Source organism: Anguilla anguilla, chromosome 4 (genome assembly GCF_013347855.1).
Source record: "Anguilla anguilla isolate fAngAng1 chromosome 4, fAngAng1.pri, whole genome shotgun sequence".
In the NCBI taxonomy this organism is placed as follows: Eukaryota; Metazoa; Chordata; class Actinopteri; order Anguilliformes; family Anguillidae; genus Anguilla; species Anguilla anguilla.
In genome coordinates this window covers 19,830,421-19,855,540 of record NC_049204.1, presented here as the reverse complement: position 1 = coordinate 19,855,540, position 25,120 = coordinate 19,830,421, and the positions used below count along the sequence as shown (strand labels likewise).

At 40.0% G+C, this 25,120-nt stretch overlaps 1 protein-coding gene across 1 annotated transcript; it reads right to left on the bottom strand.

Moving 5' to 3' along the window:
• Positions 1-14,135: 14,135 nt before the first annotated feature.
• slc35b3 (solute carrier family 35 member B3) lies at positions 14,136-23,181 on the bottom strand. The gene is made up of 10 exons (XM_035415488.1): positions 22,566-23,181; positions 21,924-22,151; positions 21,499-21,620; positions 21,119-21,273; positions 19,720-19,827; positions 18,382-18,479; positions 18,154-18,246; positions 17,325-17,436; positions 16,974-17,043; positions 14,136-16,859 (listed from the first exon to the last, which is right to left on the bottom strand). The coding sequence occupies exons 2-10, from the start codon at positions 22,137-22,139 to the stop codon at positions 16,709-16,711; spliced, it is 1,125 nt and encodes a 374-aa protein (XP_035271379.1). The 5' UTR covers positions 22,140-22,151; positions 22,566-23,181; the 3' UTR covers positions 14,136-16,708.
• Positions 23,182-25,120: the final 1,939 nt, after the last annotated feature.

Sequence of the window (25,120 nt, the reverse complement as noted above, 5' to 3'; positions counted from 1 at the left end):
TATGCTGAGAACATTTTTTACTGAGGCTTCATATACAGTAACGAGAATCAGCCAACACATATTTGCTCAACGTGCGCTTGTCACCGTTTTCATTTGATTTCAAGAGAGATCCCCCCCCCCCCCCCCGCCACATTCAGAAGCCACTTTAAATGTAACGTGCACATCCCTGGGCTGGTGCTGTACACATGTCATTGGGCTCTGTTAAATTCCACGCTGATCCTTGCTGCGCCTCTTGCATTCTTTCATCTTTTATTCAGAGCTGCTGAGCGGGAAAAAGGGGGACAAAAGAAAGATACATTTGTGTGCTCATCTTTTTTTATTTTTTTTTATTTTTACTCTTTCTGATCTCACCGGCCCTCTCTCCCTCCAATAACATTTTAGTAGTGTTTGCTAATGTATCATTCATTAACCATCAGCCGCGATGAAAAAACACCATCTATCTGGCAAAGTGGACATTATTATCGCATTAAATCATTTCACAATATACCTGTATGACTCTGCATGATGGCCCGGCCTGACTGCTCTCCCATGCCTGGGGGGAAGTCTCCCAGCCATAATGAGATATGAGCACTGCCTGTGATGAATATGATATTACCCATGTCACTAGCTGAGATCTGCACCCTCCCCAATATCCCTCCCACCGCTGCTGCTATTTTTTCTTCTTTTCTTTCTCTTTCCATATCTCTCTCTCTCTCTCTCTGTCTCTCTCTCACTCTCTCCATATAGGAGAACAACTCAGGCAAAGCACTATTAAGCCAGTAAATGAAGCTCCAAAGATCACACAGTGTGTCCATTAGCAGCCAAGAATGTGCCTAATCCAATTTTTCTTTGGAGCAAAGCAACATCTGGGGAGGGCAGACCTTACATTGCAGATGAGCTGTGTCCTTGTGCCTCCCTGCATCTCTCTCTCTCTCTCTCTCTCTCTCTCTCTCTCTCTCTCTCTCTCTCTCTCTCTCTCTCTCTCTCTCTCTCTCTCTCTCTCTCTCTCCCACTCTCTCACTCTCTACCCTCTCTTTTCTCTGCGCTTCACAGCAATTACCATCACATTCATTTTCTCTCTGACCTTAGAAGTGATTAAAACAATTTAAATAATTCTCCTCACCGACAGCAAGGACCAAGGTATTCCAGGTTATTCAAACTGTTTGTGTGTCCCTGTGCGGTGCGTGTGGGCCTGGTAGTGTATTTGTTTTCTTTCCTTCATCATCTGGATCACAGCCATGTGTACTGAGAAGTCTCACCTCTTTGTGTGTAAAACACTTGTTTTGTACACTTTTATAAACTGATGCACATCGCATCTATACTTAAAGCCAGCTGCAGTCTCCATCATTACTGTATGCATCTCATTAGGTGCCCACTTACAGTGTGCTGCTTATTACCTCCAGGCACAACAGTTCTAATGAGGACCGCAAATCTATAAGATTTTCTTAGCTGTTAATTACCACTCCACGCTTTCACAACACATGCATTTTTATGAGGATGTGCCCTAAAATCTGATTCAGCTGGTTAGGCTAGGCTCTGTTTGTCCAGTTGTGCAGCCACACATCGTAACAGCAAACAACAATAATTCAAAGGGTTTGTGCGATGTGTTTGGAAATGCAACAAAAATAAGGACTGGTGAGCATGGACATTTGCAGTGTATTTACTTGATGCCCATGTAGATTGGCACGACATTTTGAATTTTCTACATATTTTATGTTGTTGCTTGAATGATGAGGTCATTCAAATTTCCTTCCCTTTATGTGAGGCGTAATGTTTTTCAATCACTAAATGTCAATTCATCTACATTTTACACAGGTGTGTGTGTGTGGGGGGAGGAGGATGGGGGGATTCCATGACCCCATTAACTTCAAAAACAGCATGAGCCTGCACGCTACATGGCATGTTTTAATTGAATAAATATGCATGTTCTTAATTTAGATTCTTGCCATTTATAAAGTTTTACACCCTGGAACCCTGCTATAAAATAGGGTGACTTTTTACTTTGTTCTTTGTTATCAGCTCAATATTTTTTACCTTATTTTCCACTGCTATCTTTTTAGAAAATCTATTTGAATTACCTCATCATCCACAGAAAGGTAGCCTTTACCTTTATGCATGTATTAATTACATTTTTTCCTGCCTTGATAACTATTTCATGTAAAGTATACTGTCCACAGTGAGAAACACAGAGGCTCATTATAAAGCCCTCACCATAAAATGCAATGGAAATGCAGGAAAGAAACATTTGACTTCCCAAGAAATGTTTGATAGTAAAATGAAAGTGCTAACAAAAGAAGAAATATTTCAGTGAACTTTGGGCCAAATCAATATTCAGCATGCTTTTTTTATGACACCCACCCAAAGATATACTGTACAGTTATCTACTTATACTAGTAATAGCATGTGCCATTAAAATGTAATGGCTAAAATAACTACAGCAAATGACAAGCTACCTGGAGCAAACACAACAAGTTTGTATAGCCTGTTCGATGAGGCATTTGATTTGTTTGATATGACTTTAGATTACATGCTTTGAAGTGCCACATTCTCACTCTACTCTATCAGTTTTACATGCTGTTGCTGTTTTTCTGATCATAGTCTGTTCCCCTGAAGCATGCAGTAAACTCTCTCATTCAACTAATCTAAACTCATCATGCTGGAGCCCTTTACTGTGGCGCTTTACTGGATTACCTTTGGTATGGCTGTGGCTGCATAACAAGCTGTTTATTATTCTTCCCATTCGGTATAACTTTTATTCTATTGATTGTGGAGATGTGTACCTTCTTTCTTTTGTCTAGTTAAAGATTTCCAAAATACTTTATACAGACATTTACATTGCAGGGTTTGCAGTGTTTCACTTAACATACTTAACTTATCTATAATAATTTATACAGATATATAATGCATTTTAGTTGTCTTTCAGCTCTTGTTGTTATTTACCTGGATTGTTTTTAAAATAACTTCATGGGTGGAGAATCTATCTGTTACATGACTTGACTTGTCCTCAGATACTTACATTCTTAAAAAGGCCATTCTGCTAACACCACAATTTATGTCATATACAATATTTACCTAAATATAACTGCAATCAACAAGGCACACCAGCAAGGATGTGCTGTGAAGGTACAGCATCCCTCTAAACATTAAGAGCCATCATCCACAAGCGAAGGAAATATGTCACAAAACCCCAGCTGAGTTGGTGCTGCCATAGCCAAATAATGATCCTTAACAAAGACATAATTGCTTTTATTCCACATCAAATAGGACAGTGTGTATTCGATATTGTACAATGCATGATGCCTAACAGGGGCGAAGGACACTGCTGTGAACACAGACAATAAACATCAGCGGGTCTGAAGCGGCGGTTTGCACAATGGCGCTCACGCCCAGCTGCTCCATACATGCAGACACGAGCAGGCAGCACCTTCCCGGGCCCTGTCTATTTATCTTCTTGTTTATTCATTTGGTTTGTGGGCAGAAACCAGCCCGGATCATTAAAGGCGCTCGAATATCCTTGACTTCTGAGCTTTTATGTACGGAGTGTACCCACCGCCTATAATAAAAGGCAAAGGATTTTAAATTAGAAATTAATTTGGATAATTTGTCTCCTACGAGTGCCCTCCTCCTGCAGTTCCTGCCAGCAATATGTTAATATATCATATTAAGTAATTGCGAACCCCAGATGCAGATGATTATGCCATCGAAGAGAGGCTGATCTAATTAGTGTGAGCTCGGCAGCCCCGGCCGGCCTTGCTGAGCGGGGGCTGCTTAGAGTACCTAGGAGCTGGAGATGACAACCTTCAAGCGGGGGCTCTGGGGGAGGGTGCCACACAGGCAGGGAGTGGGGCAGGGAAAGATTAGGAACAGTGTAAAAGATTACTGACCGATCTCTGCCTCGATAAGCAGGGAGGTCACATTGTCGCTTTCGGAAGCGAGGTGCAGCCAAGGTCGTTCTCCCGCAAGCCCCCCCCAGCACCCCCCCACCCTCCCGCCTGGACCATCCTTCACCACTGTGGGAGTGGAAGGGAAAGGGGGGGAGGGGTGGGGGGGAGATAATGAAAGGTAATGAAATCACCATCGCTCATACCGCTCAACCTGGGCAATTAATCACCACCTATGGCTGTGTGCATATATCTGTACAGGTATGTTTGACTACACCGGCATGCAGTTGGCACACATTATGAAAATGAATTGTGCTCTTTATAGGAGTTTGTTTCAGCTGCTGAGAGCAGATTTCCCGGTGCTACTGCAAATGTCACGGACCTTTTTTTTCCTCTCCTGAAAATAATGGCCAGTGTATAACTGCCGTACACGCACATAGAATGTAATATGGGAAATGCATGTCTCTTTCATTCAATGAGTAGAGGAGATGCTGCACACTAACATTTTTACACATGTAGTCCAGGTAGTTAGGCAGTGTGATAATCAGCCTATGAAATAGCAAAAGGGATAAAAACTGCACACGCCTTTATCCAAGCAAGGTGACCAAATGTTTTGCAATATTGCTGATCTATTGCATTTTTCTCGCAAAACAAATCCGGGAGGCAAGGATACCAAGTTCTTTGTCATCCATTGCAGCAAAACAGTGGATTTATATGCTACCAAAAACATAGCGCAGCCTGCTTATAAAAATAACAGCCATCGTAGGCAATTTTATTAGTAAAAGTGAGATATCTTTAGAACTTGAGTGTATTTAAATCAATAGAATGAGCATATTTGTACAGAAAATGCATTTATAAATTACTGTCACGGTTTATTAACATAATATCAGTGAGAAAATCTGTGATAGCTTTTAACACAGATTTTTAACTAAATGTAGTACAGTACTGTATAATGCAGCAATTGTGCGCAATTTATTTAAGAATGAGAATTTCTAGCGTACCAATCACAATGCAATGTGACTCAACCGTCCACTCAATTGAAACACATGAATACAAATATTTTATTTTAATTGCACTTGTTTTTTTGAACAATTAGTTATGCTGATATATTGCCAACTGTAAATATTTAGCCAGCAATGCTAGTGCTGCCAAGTGATTTTTTTGAAAGATAAATGAACCATTTCACTCATGTCATTGGCAGCAGTCACATAGAAAGGTTCAGATTTCGAACTAAAATGCCTTTTATTAGCTCATTTATTATTCTGAAAAGGAAATGGAAAAGGCACAACGTGGCTGTGATAGATTGTGCATTCTTATGAATATTTAATGTTGTGACTGATCTTAAAATCTTTATTTGAAACCGAGTGCTTATTATTACATGCAGAGTGCTTAAACTACATTTGAAGAGGAACAGTGCCATCCTACATAATGTATCACTTTATCTTGGGTTATCCCTACATCAGATATGCTTACACGCAGCTTCTACTGTTCTATATTATCAGTAGTATGTTAATCAATTTTGGAGACTATCATTCTCTTTTTAGTATGCATTTCAGTTAGTAAAAGCTTCTATTTTACTTTTTTGAATAGAGAGCACCTTAATTAATGTAAATGTTTTCATTCCTGTACACTTTCTATCACACTTTGTGCAGAAAGACCGCTGCTCTTGGTGAAAATATTAATGAAAACATAATTCATACTCATAAAAATGCAAAAATCCTAATTTACTCGCAAACAGGGTCATAAAGGGCTTACCTTACAATTAAGCTTTAAAATCTTTTTCATCAAAAAAAAAAAAAAAATTCAGACACTATTAATGTATTTTGCAAAGGTTTAATTAAACCTTATTAATTAGACGACTCTCTCTTCTTGCTCTCTCTTTTCTTTTTTTGATAGATCTGTAGCGTGACCTCCAGTTAATTAAAACCCAGGAGACCTTTCTTGCATAAAATCAGATTTATCTATCCATAAAAGAATTTAGTTAAAAATAGTTGAAATCAAGTGGCTCGCAACTAAAGGCCTGCAGCAACAGAGACGAGCCTTGCCCCAACCCCTTACCCTTCCTCCTCTGTTGTAGTTGTGAAACAAGTGGCACCGCTAACTAGATGGGGACCCATTAATTAATCGCAGGAATCCACAGACATGAGATTTCAATACGGCTGTTTTTCCCCTGGAAGAGAAAAAGAAGGGAAAAAAAAAACAGCCGGTCGTCAACCCTGCCGAGCATTAGTCTCAAATCTCCCCCTGACAATAATGCGCAGTGAGCAACATCGATGGGCTGTGTAATGATAATGAACATACTGCCCCATATAAACTGCACTGATTAGGATGATCTTCATGTCTTCGCTAGTTGGTCAAGAAGAGAGAGGCGCTGTCCAGGTCTCAGATTATCAGTGCAGATGTGGACGGTGTGATGTGCTGCTCCTGGCCTGAGCAGGGCCAGGGTGAGGAACCTCCATAGCCACGTGGTGTAGACTTGCAGGAAACTGATTCTCACCTTTGGCAAAGTACCCGGATCTTCAGTGCAGGAGACTGAAAAGATTCATTCTAGCTGAGTCCAGGAAATAACTTGGGAAATGGGGGAAATGACTATCATGAATGCAACGTGTGGATTTTTATTTATATATTTTCTTCTTCCACTTTGCGAGTTGCTGAATCCATGCACACAATTTATAAATTGCAGGCAGTCCAAAACTGAGAGGTCCTGGATCCTGTCCTAGCAGCATCCGGTACAGATTAAGCACTGCCAGGAAGTCATCAAATGGTGCTGTGGCTGATACTATGCCTTATTCTGATTAAGGCCCATTGTGACCTCAAAGTAAATCATTGTCTGTGGACTACTTTGTAGAGCTTGCTACTGCATGTGGTCTAATGCAGCATTTTGAAAGCTTCATATTGACAGAAAAAAAAGATACTACTAGATAAAGAAGCTACCCGATTCCTTATTTGCAACAACTAGCACTGAGTTCCTGTTTATTGCTGTATAATAATTCATAGTTTATCTCTGAAAGCAGGGCCTTCCATAATGAACCCACTCCTTTGTTTCAAGCAGGTCATACTCCCCCTTAAAAAACCACCTCCCTGTCAGGACTATGCTCTTTTCTCAGGGCAAAACACATGGTAATGCAGTGTCAGATGTTTTGTAGATTTATGTTGTGCTCCTGTAGGTAATAAAAAAATGATATGAATTCACAAAAAGAATGCCATTTCCATGGCATCCAGAGCTCCAGCCTTTATATGACATCACTGTACGACACCGCTGAGCACGATACATTCCCCTCCCTTGCCCTTCTGTTTACATGTATTTAATGATTTGAGTAACATCTGGGCCATCTCGGTCTCCCATTACGTCCCCCTATGGCACAGCTCCCCAAATCGGGTCTTTCCACCATGCCCTGCGAGAAGCACTCCATCTCGTCCCCATGCACCGGGATCAGTCAGAGGATTCCTAAATGACCACGAGCTACGCAGTTTTTTTTTTTTTTTTCCGGCGCCAAGCAACCAGCCAAGTGTGCCTCTGTGGCAACGGGGACCCGAATTTGGTTTCTGTCCAAGTACCATAGGATTTAGTGCACTTGGATCTGCTCCAGCGTAGCCAGCCACCATGGTTTACTGCATTTTGACAGATCTGTTTTGGAAAAGGAGGGTCAGATGCTTTGTACCTAATTACCGAATACACAGATTTTAAATGTATGCATAGGAAAAGCATTGAAACGTGCCTCGGGGCCGCCGTTATTGATGCAACACCCCGAGGACACGCACATATGGGCCTCTATCTCCAAACCGTTTCATTAATTTACCGTAATATACCTCTCCCATGCTAGCGTTTACATTGTGGGAAACAGCCTTATAATTAAAAAAATGACTGCGTCTGTGTTGCTTGTTTGCTTTCGAAGCGATACATAATGCAGCCATGTTGTCCCTCAAATCTCCCCTCCCAGGCTCCCCTCTTTCTACACAAATTAATAGGCAACCGCCACTGATGCGTTAAATTGCTTTGCGTTTGTCGCTGCAGACAACTGGATTATTTATTGTTTTTATTAAAGCAACAGCCTTCTGTTTTGTTCTAGACTTAAAAGAAAAACGAACACCCATTTCAAAGCTTCAATATGGAAAGGTGGACATTGTTGTAAATGTGATACAATTATATTAAATATACATTAAAATATTAACTGTGCGAATGATATTGGAAATGCACGTATTAGCAAACAGGTTTCATGAATTTGTTGAAATACCATGTTCTGAAAAACTACACTGAATCTTTTATAGGCATAAGGCCATATGCTGCCATGGAATAGACAAGCAACTTTAACAAACATGCATCATTAATTTCAATGTTGGGAGTCCCATTTCAATTCAGCCAATTCAGCAAATGAACAGAAATTCAGTTCATGGATATAAAAATGCACGTAATGTTCTACGAGGTTTCTTCAATTAATGAATTAAATTTCAATTCATGTCCTGAACTGACTGATTTTAAACAGAATTAACTCCAACTCTACATGGGGTGTAGATTCAAGTATTTGTTTAAGAAGCAAAGAGAAAAAATTCACATTAATAATAAAGATGTTTGAACTGGCATCTGATGCTTGTGTGGTGTCAGGGCAAAGAGATCCACCCTCACCACAGCAGACTTGATGCTTTTACCGTACACAGAACAGGCAGGTTCCAGCAGTCGCACATGTTGAACGCTACAAGCCCCATCTTCTTTCTGGAGCACCTGAGCTACCCTCTAGAATAATCCAGGCAGCAACAGGATTCTGAAATGGTAGCAGATTCTATACCGAAAGGCTTTTAGATTTGATTAGATTAGATTGTGTTATTTTAAATTATGGCAAATACATTCTTGGCAAATGCATTTTGAGCCATGTGTTCTTGTCACGCTATTTGCTCATCAGATTGTGACATCAATATTTTTCATCATGGTTCCTAAGACACACGATGCACTGTGATCATTATATGGCAGTTAATGGCTTTTAATTTGATTTCCCCGAAACCACAGAATGTGACCATTGATCAAAAGAACACAGGGATTTCCTGCACTTTATGGCAGATTTACCAAATATCAAGATGGAAAATGTGTTTAAAATAATCCAGCAGCGTCACTTATTCATGAACAACCCCACGTGAAAGGAATACCTATTAACCAATAAGTATGTAAATGAACATACATAAATAGTGTATGATTGAATATGTTACTGTCTATTGTTTTGCAATGGCCACATGCTGAGAGTTATCTCTCCCACTCTCTCTCTCACACACACATGTTCACATACAGACACACCCACTCACATGCACAACACACACACACACACTACATTTTTAAAAAAGCTTGACATTTCTTTAAATCCAAAACGAAACTAGTTATTTTTTGCTCTCGTGTCTATAAAATTAATAAAGTGAAGGAAATGGGGAAAGCAATAAATTTCAAAATGTAAATTAATGGGTAGAGCTTCCAGCTCCAGCCCAATAATCCTGGGCCTTCAGTGTTTCTTCTGGTGTAAACAAAGAGATGAGGCCACAAGATAAGAAAGCATTTAGCATAGAAATGAATGAGTTGCTATGAAGACAGGCTGCATGTTTATACCGACTGAACCCCCGCCCGCCCACTCCCCCTTCTCCAGATCAACAGTGGAGCACACATCTCTGTGCCTTCCTAAGAGTAGACGTGTAGGCTCTACTCTCTCTTGTTCACATTCATTGTCGAGACAAATCTATACACCCAGGAAGAAGCACACGCTCACCAGCTGTGTAGTCCTGTTTCTGTTGTTTACCATTAGTCCTCTGGCTTCCGCAATACCAGGGAAAGGTTTCATCTCCGATTCTTTCCGCAGCAACGGTTGTTTTTCTTCCTGCCGTCCTCGAAGGTGACTCCACCTAGCCGCTGAGGAGTTCCTGCTTCTGAGCGTTGTCAAGCGCAATCTCCCTCAACCCGGGTGTTGCGTTGCGGCCCCTTGCCTCGGTGCATATGGATGTCACCCGGCGTCAGTACAAAGGTGCGCCCTGATGTTATAGGCCTTGATGGCAGCATATTCCGTGCTGATGATGACAATTACGTTACCCGGGTATCAAGCCACTGCGCGATCGCGGATGTGAGAGGTCCACGCTCCTGAAGATGATCCCCCCCCCCCCCAGTTGTTCTGGATGGCGCTGGGATCCAACATGGCAGCACTGCTTTCTTGAGGAAAGCGAATTAAGCATTGACCAGTGCTTCCGCCCACCCCGATACCCCACCTCCCCCACACACACACACCACCCACCCACTGCACCTGTCCTACCATCTCCCGTCTTCTGTCTTCCACCTTTATCCTCTGTTTACTGACCCGGAGATAATGGAAAATTACGGGAAGAGAGGTTCAGTCCTCGCGGTGCTCCAGGAGCAGACTGAAAGTGGCTAGGCCGCGGCAGAGGGGTGCGGGAGAGGAAAGCCGACCCTTTCCGGCACGCCAAACCCGCCGCGCGCGTATAAATCTAACGCATTCTTACTTTGTGTATTAAAAAATGCGCCGTGCATTATTTAAGTAGCGTATAATTAAATATGTGGCTTTGCGAGAGATTTCCACACAAGCAGATCGGACCCAGAGGGCTCTGCACACAGCAGAACAAGCAGAGGAGTGTTTAACATTCTGAATTTGTCCGACGCTCGTAATTTATTGGAACTCATCTGTAACAAGGCCTGGCACTGATTTATACGTTGATTTGAAAAATAAATAAAAGTGATAGAAACCTGCATTTGGCTTTAATGATAGACTGTTGCAGCGTGAAGACGTAAGAATATGAAACATTGCAAGGAAATTAGATATTATGCCCCGAAGACAACTGCAGCCACCAGCCCATTAATTATTAGATATTTATTATTAAAAATTTCTTTTCATGAGTGACTGCAGAATATTCGCTCTGCTCAAGCTGTTGAGTCCTGACAAGAATGAAGTGTACGGACCTCATTTTTCCTGTGTTGTTGCTGGGCGCTGACAGGGCAAATCTGTAGTGAAAGATTCATCACATGCTTTATTTAAACACATGCTGGCCCAACACACACGTAACAATGGACCGTTTACATAACATAGGCATAACATGGTCTAAATAAGTATTTTAGCAGATAATCATCACAAGCTTCTATCCCAGAGAGGAATCCCCTTAAGACAGATCAATCTAAATTTTTTAGAAGAACGATATGAAAGAAACAGAGTCTTTGGATTTTTTCAGAGATAGTTATGAAGACAGATCCAAGACTTACATGACATTCATAACCACTTTGTGTCACTTTGACTAGCATTAGAAGTAAATGGAAACCTACAGTATTTAAGGATGAAATTCAGTTTGCACTGCAAGCATATAAAGTTACATTGCAGTTAATTTGCTGAGGTGGCCTTCAAAAGCAGTACACAAGGCTCACACATTGTAAGTCACATGGATCGAAACATCATCATTTTCTTTAAATGCAACACCATTCAAAATTACTGATAGATTTTTATCTTGCTCATTTCTTTCAATCTGAAAACCTCTCGCCATTTTAATTGATAAGATGACACTGTATCGTGGGCTGTCGCTTCATTCATGGTGTGGCTAGTGGTCAGAAAGGCATATGTACAGTACATCACTAGTGCTGCTAGTGTTCAGTGGTCGAAGATTAATCGCAGCCCCACACACTGTGACTTTGGCATCTATGGATGAAAGGCACAATATACAAATGGAAGGCAACATCATTACTGATGTAATTGGTGAATATAAACACTTTACAATATACATCACACGCACTGACACTAACACGCATGCACACTGTACACACATAGACACACATGCACATGCACACACATGTGCACTCACACATATACACATTCAGATGCATACACATGCACACATACATACACATGTGCACACACACACACACACACACACACACACACGCATACACACTCACATACACACACATACATATGTACACACACACACACACACACACACACACACACGCAGTGCCAGCTTCAGCGGGGTCTGGTTATAAAAACGGGGAAACAGAGGACAGCTGTCTGGAAGAATTCCTGCTTGCACTGCCAAGGTCTCGTCTGTTTTTAACAGCACAGTAAATTTCCAACAACATACAGTAAAGCTATGATCCGCGTATGGACATTAATTTTTTATTGTCGGAGAACAGATGCAATTATGGATCATCACACTTCTCCTGCTAAGTTTACTGCACCACGCTAATTATTACTGCAATTATTGATACGTTTTGCATTCTTACAGGAATTACAGTGGAGACGATAAACATTTGCCCCGGGGCTTGGAAAATATGTCCCTTGTAAACAGATGGCATTCATATTAAGATTGTTGCACGTTGAAGCAGGAGTGTGGTAATGAGTTTGGGAAAAGGCCTTGCTGTAGGCAGGTGGTCCGCGTTATAAGGAGGCCCCACTAAAACAGGCTTCGTGCCATCGTCAGATCATGGCCGCTGTTGTCAGATACATAGCGTGATCGTAATGCTATAAATGTCAGACGATGCTTTCTCCTGCCTATTTTCCATCAAAATGTAGCAGAAAAATTAGGATTTATTTTTAAAAAATGTAAAAACTGCCTGTATGAAATCACTTTATCCACATCATGTTAGGCGATGTGCTTGACCTGTTTGTTTTGCAGCTCTGTTAACTGATGATCTGATCAACTCTTTTAAAAAAATGTTCTACTGTTAACGTGCCTGCTCAAATTAGTCCAATTCATCCACGTACGTCTGAAAAAAGGGGAAAGGGATAGGTTTGTACCCCACTTTGGTCAATCGACGGCCTAAGTTTTGAATTGAGAGCTGGGACGTGCGGCTTTCTCGATGAATTCCGCAGACTGCACTCATCTCAGGTCCAAGGACGAAAAAGCCTTTTTCCCCCTGAACCAACGGCCATAATGAATGGGCTGCCAGACCTCCCTGCTGTGGCAATTTGAAGAGGACGACATGTTATATACCACCCTATTTGCTGTTGTGATGAGCTTCAGACACCTCCCATTATTTATTACGGGAGGCCAGCGAAATAGCACAGAGGTCACTGAACCTAGGGAAGTGGGTAGCATTAATAAGCGTGTGCATGTGTGAGGGAGAAAGAGAGAGAGAGAGAGAGAGAGAGAGAGAGAGAGAGAGAGGTAAACAGAGAGTTTTGTGTCAAGCCCATTTTCTGCACAAACCTTGGCTTTGATGAGGCTCGTAACTTTGTTGATAAAGGATGTCTCTGCCTATACATTTGACATTGAAGACCATGCATGGTACGCTAGCCAAGATCATTCTGATCCATTCGCTGAAAGGGCCTCTTAAATCAACCCAGGCGAGAAGCAAAGAGTATTATCGCCAAGTTCTGGAAATAGCCATTTAACAGAGATGCTAAAGTCATTTGTTTTGGACAAAAGTAGTGGAACATTTATGCTACTTTTGATAGCATAAATGAGCTCGTTTAATCAATTTGAGGAAGCAAAATATTGACTTCACTCAAGCTACGTCTGGTGGGGGAAAAAAAAGGCCATGCAAATTTGACAGACTGGAATAATGACTTGACGAAGCTCGTAATCCAGCGTGCGTGGAATCTCATGAGGAAATGTTTGGTGACATTGTTTTCACAAACATGGTTTTAATGAGCTATTACTAATTGCCGTTGAATACGTACGGAAAAGCAGCTTACAGCTGAATAGGTCATAACTCAGTTGGAGACAAAAGATGCACGAGACAATTATTAAAAGCATAATTACAAATTTGTATCTGCTGCGTCGCTATAAATCATTTGTTTAGTGTTTCTTAATGCACTAGAAGCTAATGGAGCTAAACGGCTTTTAAGTCTTTATGTGTGTGTTCAATCAGAGATTGAAACCAATCAACATGGCCTTATAATCTGAGAAAGGGCTGCGCAAAAGAAGATTACATTTTTTTTTGTAAAAGTAAAAAATACAGCTCTGAAAAAAATGGAGCTTGCTGTATTTCAAACTGGGTTCAGCCTCCATAGTTTCAGATTGAGTGTGTTCTCACAGTACTAAAGGACAAATGGTTTTGTTTGCCTGGGGTCACCTGGGGATTGTAGGCCAATAATGTTCAAGGGAGCTTGCAGGGAGGTAGAACTGTTTGTGCTCCACCGCTTTTTTTTCTTCTAAAAAATCTCAAAGCACAGTTCAAATCTTATATTTAAACAAGAAAAAATGTCTGGATCCCCACATTCAGATCATGGACTAAAAAAGTACAAAACAGCAGCCACTATTAATAGCATTACAACCTAAATGACAATATAAAGGTAGACAAAAGCTTGATAGTTGTACAAGTATATATATTTTTTTATTAAAATATAGAAGCGATCCAAACAATAGTTACCAATTTATTAAATTAACTGTTACATTATCCCTGCAAAATGTACAGGTGAGACAGTGAGCCATTTATTGGGGTATAGCCATGGTTTATGTACTCCGATATGCATGTTCTCCCCTTCACCTACTTCTCCATACCATCACAGTCACGTTTGTCTCCAGTTAATTTTGTTCATTGACAAAATCTTTGGAGACCCAGTACGTCTGCATCGCTGCCATAGATTAAGAGACATGGTGAAATAATACATTCTCATAAAAATCCAAATCAAACACACAAGACATGTCCCCCCCCCATCAATTACCCATATTTTCTGCACAGCTTATTAAAAAAATAAACAGAATTCCAACATTTGTCATGTTGAGATCAAATGGTGTGACACATCCGGCATGTCTGCTGTTTTTGCTGCAAGCCTCCGGACCCTTGAGAAGAATCTGTCAGTTTGTCAGTGTTGAGGAGCTGCCAGGTTTTATGAAATACTGAATGACTAATTGCCCTGCGCCGAGCTTCCTGCCAGGGCGTCAGCTTGTAACGTTTTCGCTTCCACGATGCCACTAACAGAGCAATATCCTGCCCCCTACAGAGCTGGCAAATATTGAAATTTTACATTAAGCCACACATTAGAGGGCAATTAGTACCAGTATATCATACATTCTACAGGACACCTCCAAAACGAACACCTTCCCTTTTTAATGCTGTGAGCTGGGAGGAGGATTTTTTCGAAACATTTTTCAAAATGATCCCTAGCGGTCAATCTTAATGGTTACCAATTAGTTAGGTTGATCAGACCATGCATGTGAGAAATCCAGCTTTTGCGCCAATATGAGTTTGGAGTTGTTGAATGTAGGCTGGCACAGTCCGGCAGATTTTCTATTTGTAGGCGGCTGATGAACGAAGAGGAGGCAGATAAGATCCTGCTGTCATAAGCGCTTCTCGTCCTTTCATTTAAACTCCTTTCATAGTGAGCCAACTGACCCATGGAGGACACAAGTTTACAACGTATGCCTGACAATTCATGCGACTCTTATGTTTACATTACACGTCTGTTTGCGCATGCATATAATACATGGCTATACTGCACAAATATCCAAGGGTCCTTTGAGTAATACAAAAAAATTGTATTTGCTTATCTTTACGAGGTTAGACATCTTGATCTCTATACATTTTTCAATATCGGTTCTGCAGCGAGATGCCAATCTGCAAGCAATCATGCCCCAGGTATCAAGAAACGTATTCCTATACAGCTATTTACATTTTTATATATTCCATTCTGCTTGCTATCAGATGTTATGTTCAACAAACATCCAACTTCTTCCTTCATCATTATCAAGGATACGGCAGTTAAATCCAAACAATAAATTTAACAGTACAGAAAAATCGAGCCCATTCATTCAACACATTGTTTTTTTTTCTTTTTTTCTTTTTTTTAAGTGACATACATTCAGTCTTATTCCGCATACTGTTCAACAGTTTCCAAAGCTGTCTGGTCCATTGTTCCCAAAATAATCACTATTACAATCATGTTTGGTCGCTTCCTGTCCCCCTCCCAATTTTCGGCTGACTGACAAGGCCCCCCTGTGCGCTTCGGAAAAACGGCAAAGGGTGTTGTCCGAGACACGCGGTAATAACGCCTGGAGGGTCCCGCTCCGACTCTTCCGCCATCGGCAGGATGTCCCCCGACATCACGCGCCCACGTAACGTACCGGCGCTCTAAATTAGGTCGAAAGCCAAGCCCTTTGAACAGTGTTTGTTTTCTTTCTAGTGCTATCTTATTCCAGGATTACTAATCAAACAAGCCCCGGGCCATCTGATGGGTAAACATCTGAGAAGCTTCTTGGCAGGAATTCAACTCCTCTTTCTGCAGCCAACGGATAAGAAACGGCTGGTAAGCTGCTTACAAGACGTTTATGAAAACACATCAAACTCCTTGAATTAACTTCCCTCTTTCTGACTCCAATGTGGTAAAAAAAAAAAAAAAGAAAAGAAAAAAAGAGAGAACAGCAACCCTTTCACCAAAACAAACGGTTCATGGACTATCGTAATTATGGCACACTGATGCAGGTAAGAGCACTGCCGTACTCTTATAGATCTTGCAATCGCATTTTCTTTACATGATTCGGACATAAATTAAAAAAATTTAACTAAAGCCATGTATCTACAGTAAGACAGCAGTTGAAGAGTAAAACTTAGCCATTTGGGGCATGTACATGACAAAACATATTTTTCACAACAGTATTTTTACTACCATTTTCCCATAGTCCTGATCAATGGAGAATAGTGTCTTGTTTAAATGGTTGCTTGGTCCCCTTTATTTCAGGCAAGCGTTAAAGTCACTGGTACTGTGCAATGCTGTGCTCCTGGGCCAGGAAATGGACTCCCTTTAGAGACTCCAGCAGGTGCTCCTGGTTCTACATCAGCAGGAATGTTTCTGTGGGGCTCCCCAACCTCACCCTTCAGAGCCCGTCCAATCAGGGGTCCCAGTTCAGCTACAGAGTTTGGCACCATCACCAGCGACAGCTGTCTACACGTCCTGAGACATCAGTCTCCCCCTTTTCCTGGACGCCATACGGCTCCGGATGTCGGCCAGGGACGGCAGTTTCATTTTGTCCTTGTTTTTGCTGTAAACATTGAGGAATATGCCAAACAGCACCAGCAGACCACCCCAAATGTACCTGTAACAGAGGAAAGGGGAGAGAAACAGGTTCTTGGAACTGCAGAAATCTGTCCGTGTAAATTCAGTAGCTTTAAATGAAAAAAAAAAACAAAAAACTAAAAAGAATACTTACTGAAAAGTAAAAGGCTTTGAAAAGAAAATAAATGACAGCACGATTGTCATAGCTTTTCTCCCTGTTGTCACTGAAAATACATAAACACATGGAAAACCAACAGCATCAGCATTCAAAACAAAATATTCACCACACATTAATATTAAATACTACGATGCTTCCTGAATCCATTCCTCGTGTAAATAAAACAATATGAAACGTACACAATTTGAATGATATGAAGAAGGCTCTCGCAGGTCAATAGTCTCACTGCATACATGCTTTCGGCATTTTGACAGTTGTTCGACAGAAGCGCTAAGAGCCGATGTCGTCCAGCTTTTAGGCTGCGAACGATGTAAATATTAGACTCACCGGTAACTGCCACAAGAGCTCCGAAGAGTTTGATCAATGCAAGAACAAAAGAAATGCCAAAGTATCCCGTGAGAGAGAAGAAGAATGCGTAACCATAGGTCTTCACTGGGTGCTGGTGAACAACAACAACAAAAAAAGCTTTGATTTTTCTGTCAATGCATATCGTAAGAAATTAGTGTGAATGTGTGTGAAATTACCTCAAGCTTTTCATTTTATATTCTGTAACACTAAATCACACACATCTGCTTATCTACATTGATCATTTTGGGTGGTGAAAATTCTCACACACACACAAATCAACATACCCAATAAATTTCAAATGGCCAGTTTCTTTAAAAAAAAATAAAAATAAATACTCTAATGTATAATTTTTAATACTCAAAATGTATAAATGAATCCTCCAGTCCAAGATCTAAAATGGTAGGCAATTTCTTAAAATTGGCCCATTTTACTGCAAAAAAAGCTTTGGGAAAATGACTACAGCAAATGTTATTATTACACGGTTAAAATCATTGCTCGAAGAAAACAAAAAACAAAAACACTAACTTAAGAAACCTCTACTGACACAGCAAATACAACATGTATTAAACATAGAATTACTTAAGATACAGATTTCCATGTACATTTTAAATGTGGCTATTTGATCACCGTTAAATGGAGAACTGTAGAGCATGCAACTCTCCACTGAAAAATGGTTGGATGAAATTAACCAAACACATTTCACTGTGTGAAATACAAACTTACACTGTGGTTGCCCAATGGAAGCTTATCAAGTGGTCTACCATGACAGCAATAAAACATACAGTAGGTAGCAAAAGAGCTCACACACCTGAGAGCAAAAGGCCACTGCTGGTCCCAGGCCACCCGCACAGAACAGACCCAGCAATATGTACAGAAATCCTATAGAGTAGGAATATAAAACCTGGAACAGAAGCAAAGAGATTCAGATCAGAAGTCAAAATGCGCTGTGACACAAGAGTAAAAACTGTGGCTGGCTGGGCTTTGCATTCAAGTCACGGGGTGACGGGCATTAGCAGCGCCATGAGAGGGGCTTTACCATCTCCGAGTTGGAGCCATTGTGGAGCTTCATGGCCTTCTCCTGCACGTTTCCAATAGCAGCGTCGGCACAGAGGGCCATAGAGATGAGGATCACTCCTGAGAGACCACAGACACAAACAGAGAAGATCTGTCACACGTGGAGAATTCAGGCTTTAGCGCCCGTGAGGAGGCCTCGTCCGCCACCACTCTCCGCTGCCCCTACGTTAAACACGCTCTGCAACGTTAAACACGCTCTGCAACGTTAAACAATACTCTCCTCAGCGTGGGGCATCTTGTACTCTTAAAGTATGGACAGCGATAGGTCCCTAATTAATTCCCCATTAATATAAAGAGGAACATGTTGAACAGACCCTCAGAAACCATTCCACACTCATACCGAACACGACCCATCATTTTAATATTCAAGCTGGAGGCAGAGTCCTCATTAGTCTTCGGCTTGTGTTTTCCTCGCCTTTGCAGCCCAGATTTCAATATTAAAATCCACCACCGTCTTTCACCACAGGAATTTTTATGCATATCAATTGTTTTTTTTTTTTTACGACGACACAAAGTGTACATTCAAGGTCATAAACCGCAGTTAAGGTAAAGTCCATTGCAGCTCATTCTTCTCTGGCATTGTTTACTATATCACTGGAGAGGTAATTTAGTCTCGAGTGACAATATGCTATCTTGAAGCGCCATGGGCTTGAATATTTTCGAGCCATTTATAATTTCAGAATTAATGCTCTGTACAAACAAAGTCATATATATGACAACATAGTCATATCCTGATTTCTTTGCCACACACTAAAACTCTCATTATATACTACATTCCATCCTGAATTTGGTTTTATACAAAATAAAGGCTGCATAGAATTCCAAGCGAAAATGTTTTCCATTATTATATGTTGAAAAATGGGCATGTTATACAATAACCGTTACAGTGATATAAACGCTTATACAACAAAACAACAAACATAGTGCAACCCACTTTTATGAATGGCATCCCTCCTGGACTACTTTATTCTTAAAAATAATATATGAATAGAATGAGCAAATGTGTTATATTTTCTTGTAGCCATAAAGGCACATTATTAACATAATGTCAGGCCGGTCTTATTTTAACCCAGCGTTTTGCAAAATAAAGCAGTCCTGGCACTGTACCGTGAGAATCTACCTCACAGCAAGTTTTTAGCACATAAAGAAAAATATGATGGTGCATCTGCCTAAGAATCAAAGTTATGCTACAAAATGCAAGCTTACTCTCAGTGTATGGCCAAAAATACATATTTCTAACTAAAATTCCATACTGTTATAAATTTTTTTTTTTAAACAGTAAAGTAAAACCATACTTTACCTGTTACGTTAAAGTTGGGGGCAACTTTACTGTCTGCCAAAGTAAACCAGATAAGGCCCAAACTCATACAGAGAGCAGCGGATACATCAGCTACATTGTAGCGCTTCCCTGTAAAACAAATAATACAATTACCATAAAGGTTCAAAATCACTGCAGCGACTAATATGCATTTAAAAAAATATGTGACAAATATGGGAACATTCTAATGTGGCGCAGCATTACAATTTATAATGCACTCAAGTTTTTTTTTAACAAATCAGAACCTCTTTTTCCCCTTATTTAAAATTATTTAAAAACTTGTTACATTTTTGCAGTGCAGTGTGGTGGAAAAATAAGAAGCTTGTGGGATTTATACTTATTGGGACATTCTAGTCATACACTTGGGCAAAAAAATCTTAATTGTTTCTCTGAATGTGCAGGTAACTGGACATTATTACAACAAAAAATACTGAAAAAAACACATATAGAATAGCTTAACTGACTATTTCAAATGCTATTTCTTTCAGCTCTGGTGTTCAAAAAAAGCTCCTGAGCTTCTTATTGGTGGAGAGAGCATCATAGTTCTGGAGGCAAGCCACCACATCTTGCCTCAGATCAGGTGAGTTGAGAGAGTCCTCCATGACACTGGCTGCAGGTCCATGCAGCCTTTGAAAAAGTTTATCACCTGGACAACTGGAAAAACCTTTGCTGGATTTTTAAACTCAATCAAATGCAAATAAGTCCGGAGAAGGGGGAGGGGGAATCGGAGTTAGGTTGGACACATGTAAATACTAAAAAAAAGACTTCCTAAACAACGCCTTCGGGACGAAAAGGTGACGCAGCAGGTTGTCCGGCATGCTTTGAAGCCCTTCTCTTTTGAAAAATTCAGATCTGGCTCACATCTTGAGAGAATGAAGCAAGGTTTGCGCTCATCCCCCAGGGGACGATGGTCCACACGGCAAAACTCCTGATCACTAGGACAGGGAACCATTTGAAGACGGTTTGAGATGAAAGGTAGAGCACCAGGAGGCTGGGGAATGCCTTGTGTTGAAACTCAACACAAAAGAATGCCCCAATTACACAGAGCCACCCCTCCCCCCATGTGGAACAGCTACATGTACCACAGATCAAAAATCGAAGTTACTGACTTATGCAATCTAGGGAAAAAAACTTCAAGGCCTTACCATGCATAAGAAATAGATATTTCAGAAGGGAAAAGGTGCATATTCAAGAATGGCATAATAAAGGCTTATCAAATCTACTTAACACCTTCTTTTTGAAAAACATTTTAGCAATGGTTTATTTTTTACTGCATAAAAGTGATTGAAAAACTTTTGCATGAGGACTGAAAAACTCCCTAACATCTTCAAACCAAAAGGGAAGCTCCAAATTCTAAAATGAAGTGATAAGCAAACATTACCTTGAATAAATATCCCTCCTATCATTACAGGAATGAGTTTACAGCACTTGAAAATGACTTGTGTGGGGTAGTTCAAGTATCCAAGAGATGTGTTTGATAGGCCCATAGTCCCCACGGTTAAAAATGCAATTATCATGTATGTTTTCCCAGGTATTCTGTAAAGAAGAAGAAGAAAAAAAACAGTCCAGAAATTGTTTTTCAACAGTAGTTCAAAAAAGCAGTAAGACTACATTATCTTCTCATATTCTGGGCCAGAGGACTTTGCCATTGAATCCAGTGAAATGCCGCAGTCACACAAACACAGAAAAAGTAATTTAACAGTGAACAAACCATGGGAGAAACCAATAAAGAAATGTTAATGTTAAGGTGCATGTACTCACCTTCTTCTTTTATCTTGCGTGAGCTGCAGTTCAACCAGTCCAAACATTGAATAGAACCCAAACTGTACTAATGTAAGGTACCATCCAAAGGGCTTAAATCCCTCGACTGAGAATATGAGTTCCTGCACAAAGCAAATGTATGAGACTTCATACAAGCTCGCACTCAAGAGAAAAAAAAAAATAAATCAAACAACTTCATTGACAATGTCAGTCCATTTGGATCTGGTATTATTTGAGCTAATAACATGTTAATTGACCTTGCTGCACTCACAGATGAAGTAAAGCATACAGAGGATTCAATATTTGTATCTCTTGATGAATATGACTATCCTACTTTGTCTTGCTCTTCCAAGTACAGTGCCAATGTGATAGCTGTTATCACATCATCATAATACGCCACAAACGATCGATACACTCTAATTTACCTGCAGATAGCCATAGATGAGATAAAATACAAAGACCCCAGCCACACAGATGAAGAACTGTGCGGGCGTGTTGAAGCTGCTGAGGTTGATGCCCAGAACCCGCAGCTCCTCCACAGATTTTATATGTGGGGACATGATCTCTGTCGTAGACGGCACAGAGATGGAAATGTGCTTCCGGGAGCTGTTGTAATTAATCAGTCCAAATTTGGCACTCATGGTGTCTGGAAGCTAAGGACAAAAAAAAAAACAAAAAAAAAACTAGTCAGTCTGCCCAAACAACTTTTTACTGCATAACAAAAGTATGTAAATAGCCAATACTATGATTTTACAAATAATGCATGGCGTATTTATGAAAACGACACCGGTGGTCAGTTATTATGATTGTCAATTATTTTGTTATTATCAAATTACGTTTTTTTTCTTAAACAGCTAAAGATATTACGTTTAAAGGGTACTGTTTCACATGATTCCCTCACTTCTCATTTGTGGTCCATTAATTTAATAATATAAAACCTTCGTAACGGCAGTTTTGTAGCCACAACGGTTGCCAACTTCATATTTGTTATAATAATAATAATAATAATAATGAGGGGGCAACACATCATGTGTCTTCATGGAATACAGTGCAACTTCCAAACTCACCTCGGTAAACGTAAAAAAAGGCAATCGAATGAAGTATTTGACAGCAACGTTGTGACGTTCTAAGACAGGTATCGAACTCAACTAACCACAAGATTACAGTGATTATTCCCTGGGCTTTCCATCGCTCCCCAAGTATCAAAATTAGCTAGCTACATGTAGCTAGCATATCAATGGACAAACTGACGTTAAGCTGTAGAGTCTTATTGCATAGCTAATATGCCCATGCAATGACAACCACTTCATTCAGCATAACAGATAAACAGTTACGCTTGTAACTAGAAAGAAAACTGTTATCCTTTGTGGTTCCCTAGAACTAGCTCAGTTGTTGAACAAGATAAATCAAGGCTAGCAAGTTAGCAGCAGACCATCTTCAACAGAAAAAACAAGCTGTACTTCCGGGAGAAAACTGACATGGCTAGTTTAAATTAAAAAAATGTCATGACAGACAAATAGCAGTAATGAATTAGATACATGCGATTGTTTTAATGCAATCGGAACGATAGCTAGTATTGGGCATTTTTGCCAAATCAAAGTAGCTATATTTCTTAACACGCTACACTCCTCTGAAAGCTTGCTTCCTGGTGCTGTTGTCTCCCGGCAGCAGCCAACAACTTCCTTTCTCAGTTGAACTCTGACCCGGACAAGCGTGATTTGTGATTGGCTGAAAAATATAAAATTCGAAATGCCCTATTCATTCCTTTAAACAGGGAAGGCATGGATGCCGAACAGAGCATGGATGTAACTGTTGACAACGCAATAGGTATGTAAAGCCATCAAAGATATCGATAACACGTTGTATGCCCTTCTGTTGAATTCAGAAAACTTTATAATACTATAAAGACCATAATAAAGTAGGCTATTCAAGCTTGTCATTTTTTTTTCTTCATTTTTTATTTGGCGAGGCGCCACAAAATAGATTTAACGAAGTATGTGGAAAGCCTATGCTTTATTGAAAAAAGAAAACAATGAACTTTAAGTGACTGCGCAAGTAAAACTAATAGTACCCAACTGAATGAGGTGCTAGCAACCATTGTTTCTGGAGTGACAGAGATGTTTGAGTACAGGTGACAAAATCCCTGAGAACAGTGTTGTTCTAACCCCTTAACCCCAAACATTTAAAGCAATGCAGTACAATTTCCACCTGGTTTGCACTTTGTGGCACAACACAGTAGAGAGATTATGGCATTATTTGAAGAGTAGATGTGTACAATAAAGACTATACTTCAAAATGTAGGAAATATATGAAGAATAATTCATGGAATACACATAATGTACATAAAAATGCAACTCTACTGTTTATTTAATAAAATTCACACCAGCTGGCGGCAAAAAATCATACACAGTTCTTCACCCCCAACCTGCTTCCCACCACTGCAAAAAAAGAAAAAGAAAAATAAAGAGCATGGGCCATCTGCTCTCCATTTTAAAAAGAAAATATTACTACTTTCTTAATAAACTGAAATAAAAGTTAGCAAACTATGTTAATGTTTTGTCCTTCCATATACTGGAGAAGTATGGAAGCTAGGACATTTGATCTTGATGGTTGCAAAGCTAGACTGTGATTTATATCATACACCTCCCTGTACAGAACCTAAAGAATGTATATTTTCATAGCAATGTAGACACTTATGCATTCTCTCCAGAGGCAGACAGTCAGATTGATGGGACAGGTTTTAACCATGTGATGTCTTTTTTAATAAAACAGTAAAGGCCAACGGCTTAAAGAAAATCTACAGAGTGATTTTTATTGGGCAACTTTAAGCATGTAAAGCCCCTGCATTAGCCTGAAATATTAGCCCATATTCGCTAAACAGAAGGGATCCACAGGACCCTCTTATCCTGTGGAATGTCATATCAGACCGTTAGAAAGTCTCCCAAAACATTTTTAAGATAGCCAGACAGAGATTATGAAATCCCAAACTACAAAGTCTGTCTCGTCTAAGTTGGTGGATTGAAGGATAAATGGTTCACCTTCAGTTGATGGATAATATTGTTAACCCTAGTACACGCTGTTATGTAACACTGTTAAGGTTTGCTCTATAATTGATTTAGCAAACGTATTCTACTTTTTCTGTTCTACCTCGTCTGCACTTGCTTTTTATTATTATAATAGAATAGTTTGGAGTTGGAAGCAAATGTGTGCATCAAATAAAATAAAGCCATGACATTGGGTGTGAGTACTGTAAAAATATGAGCAGAGGGAATTTAGCAGTATTTGAAAGTGTATGTCCTTAGCTCAAAACAATCGTCACGGAAAAAACTAAACAAAACATGTTGTAATAATGAAAGCTCATAGATAACTCATTTGAAATAACAGAGGTGAGTTTGATGAATGAACTGATGAATGATGTCATGTCAAGACCAGTCATTACTCCTTATACAGTTAGATGTAAAGTTTGGGATAATTGTGTCAAATTGGTTGTTTTTCCACTCTACTAATCAAATTTGTATTTCAATTAAAAAATGAGCATTCACAATGTCTGCATTTATTTAATGTATTTTTTAAAACAGACATTGAACTCAACACCATTCACTGAGTCCTGATATTCCTAGTG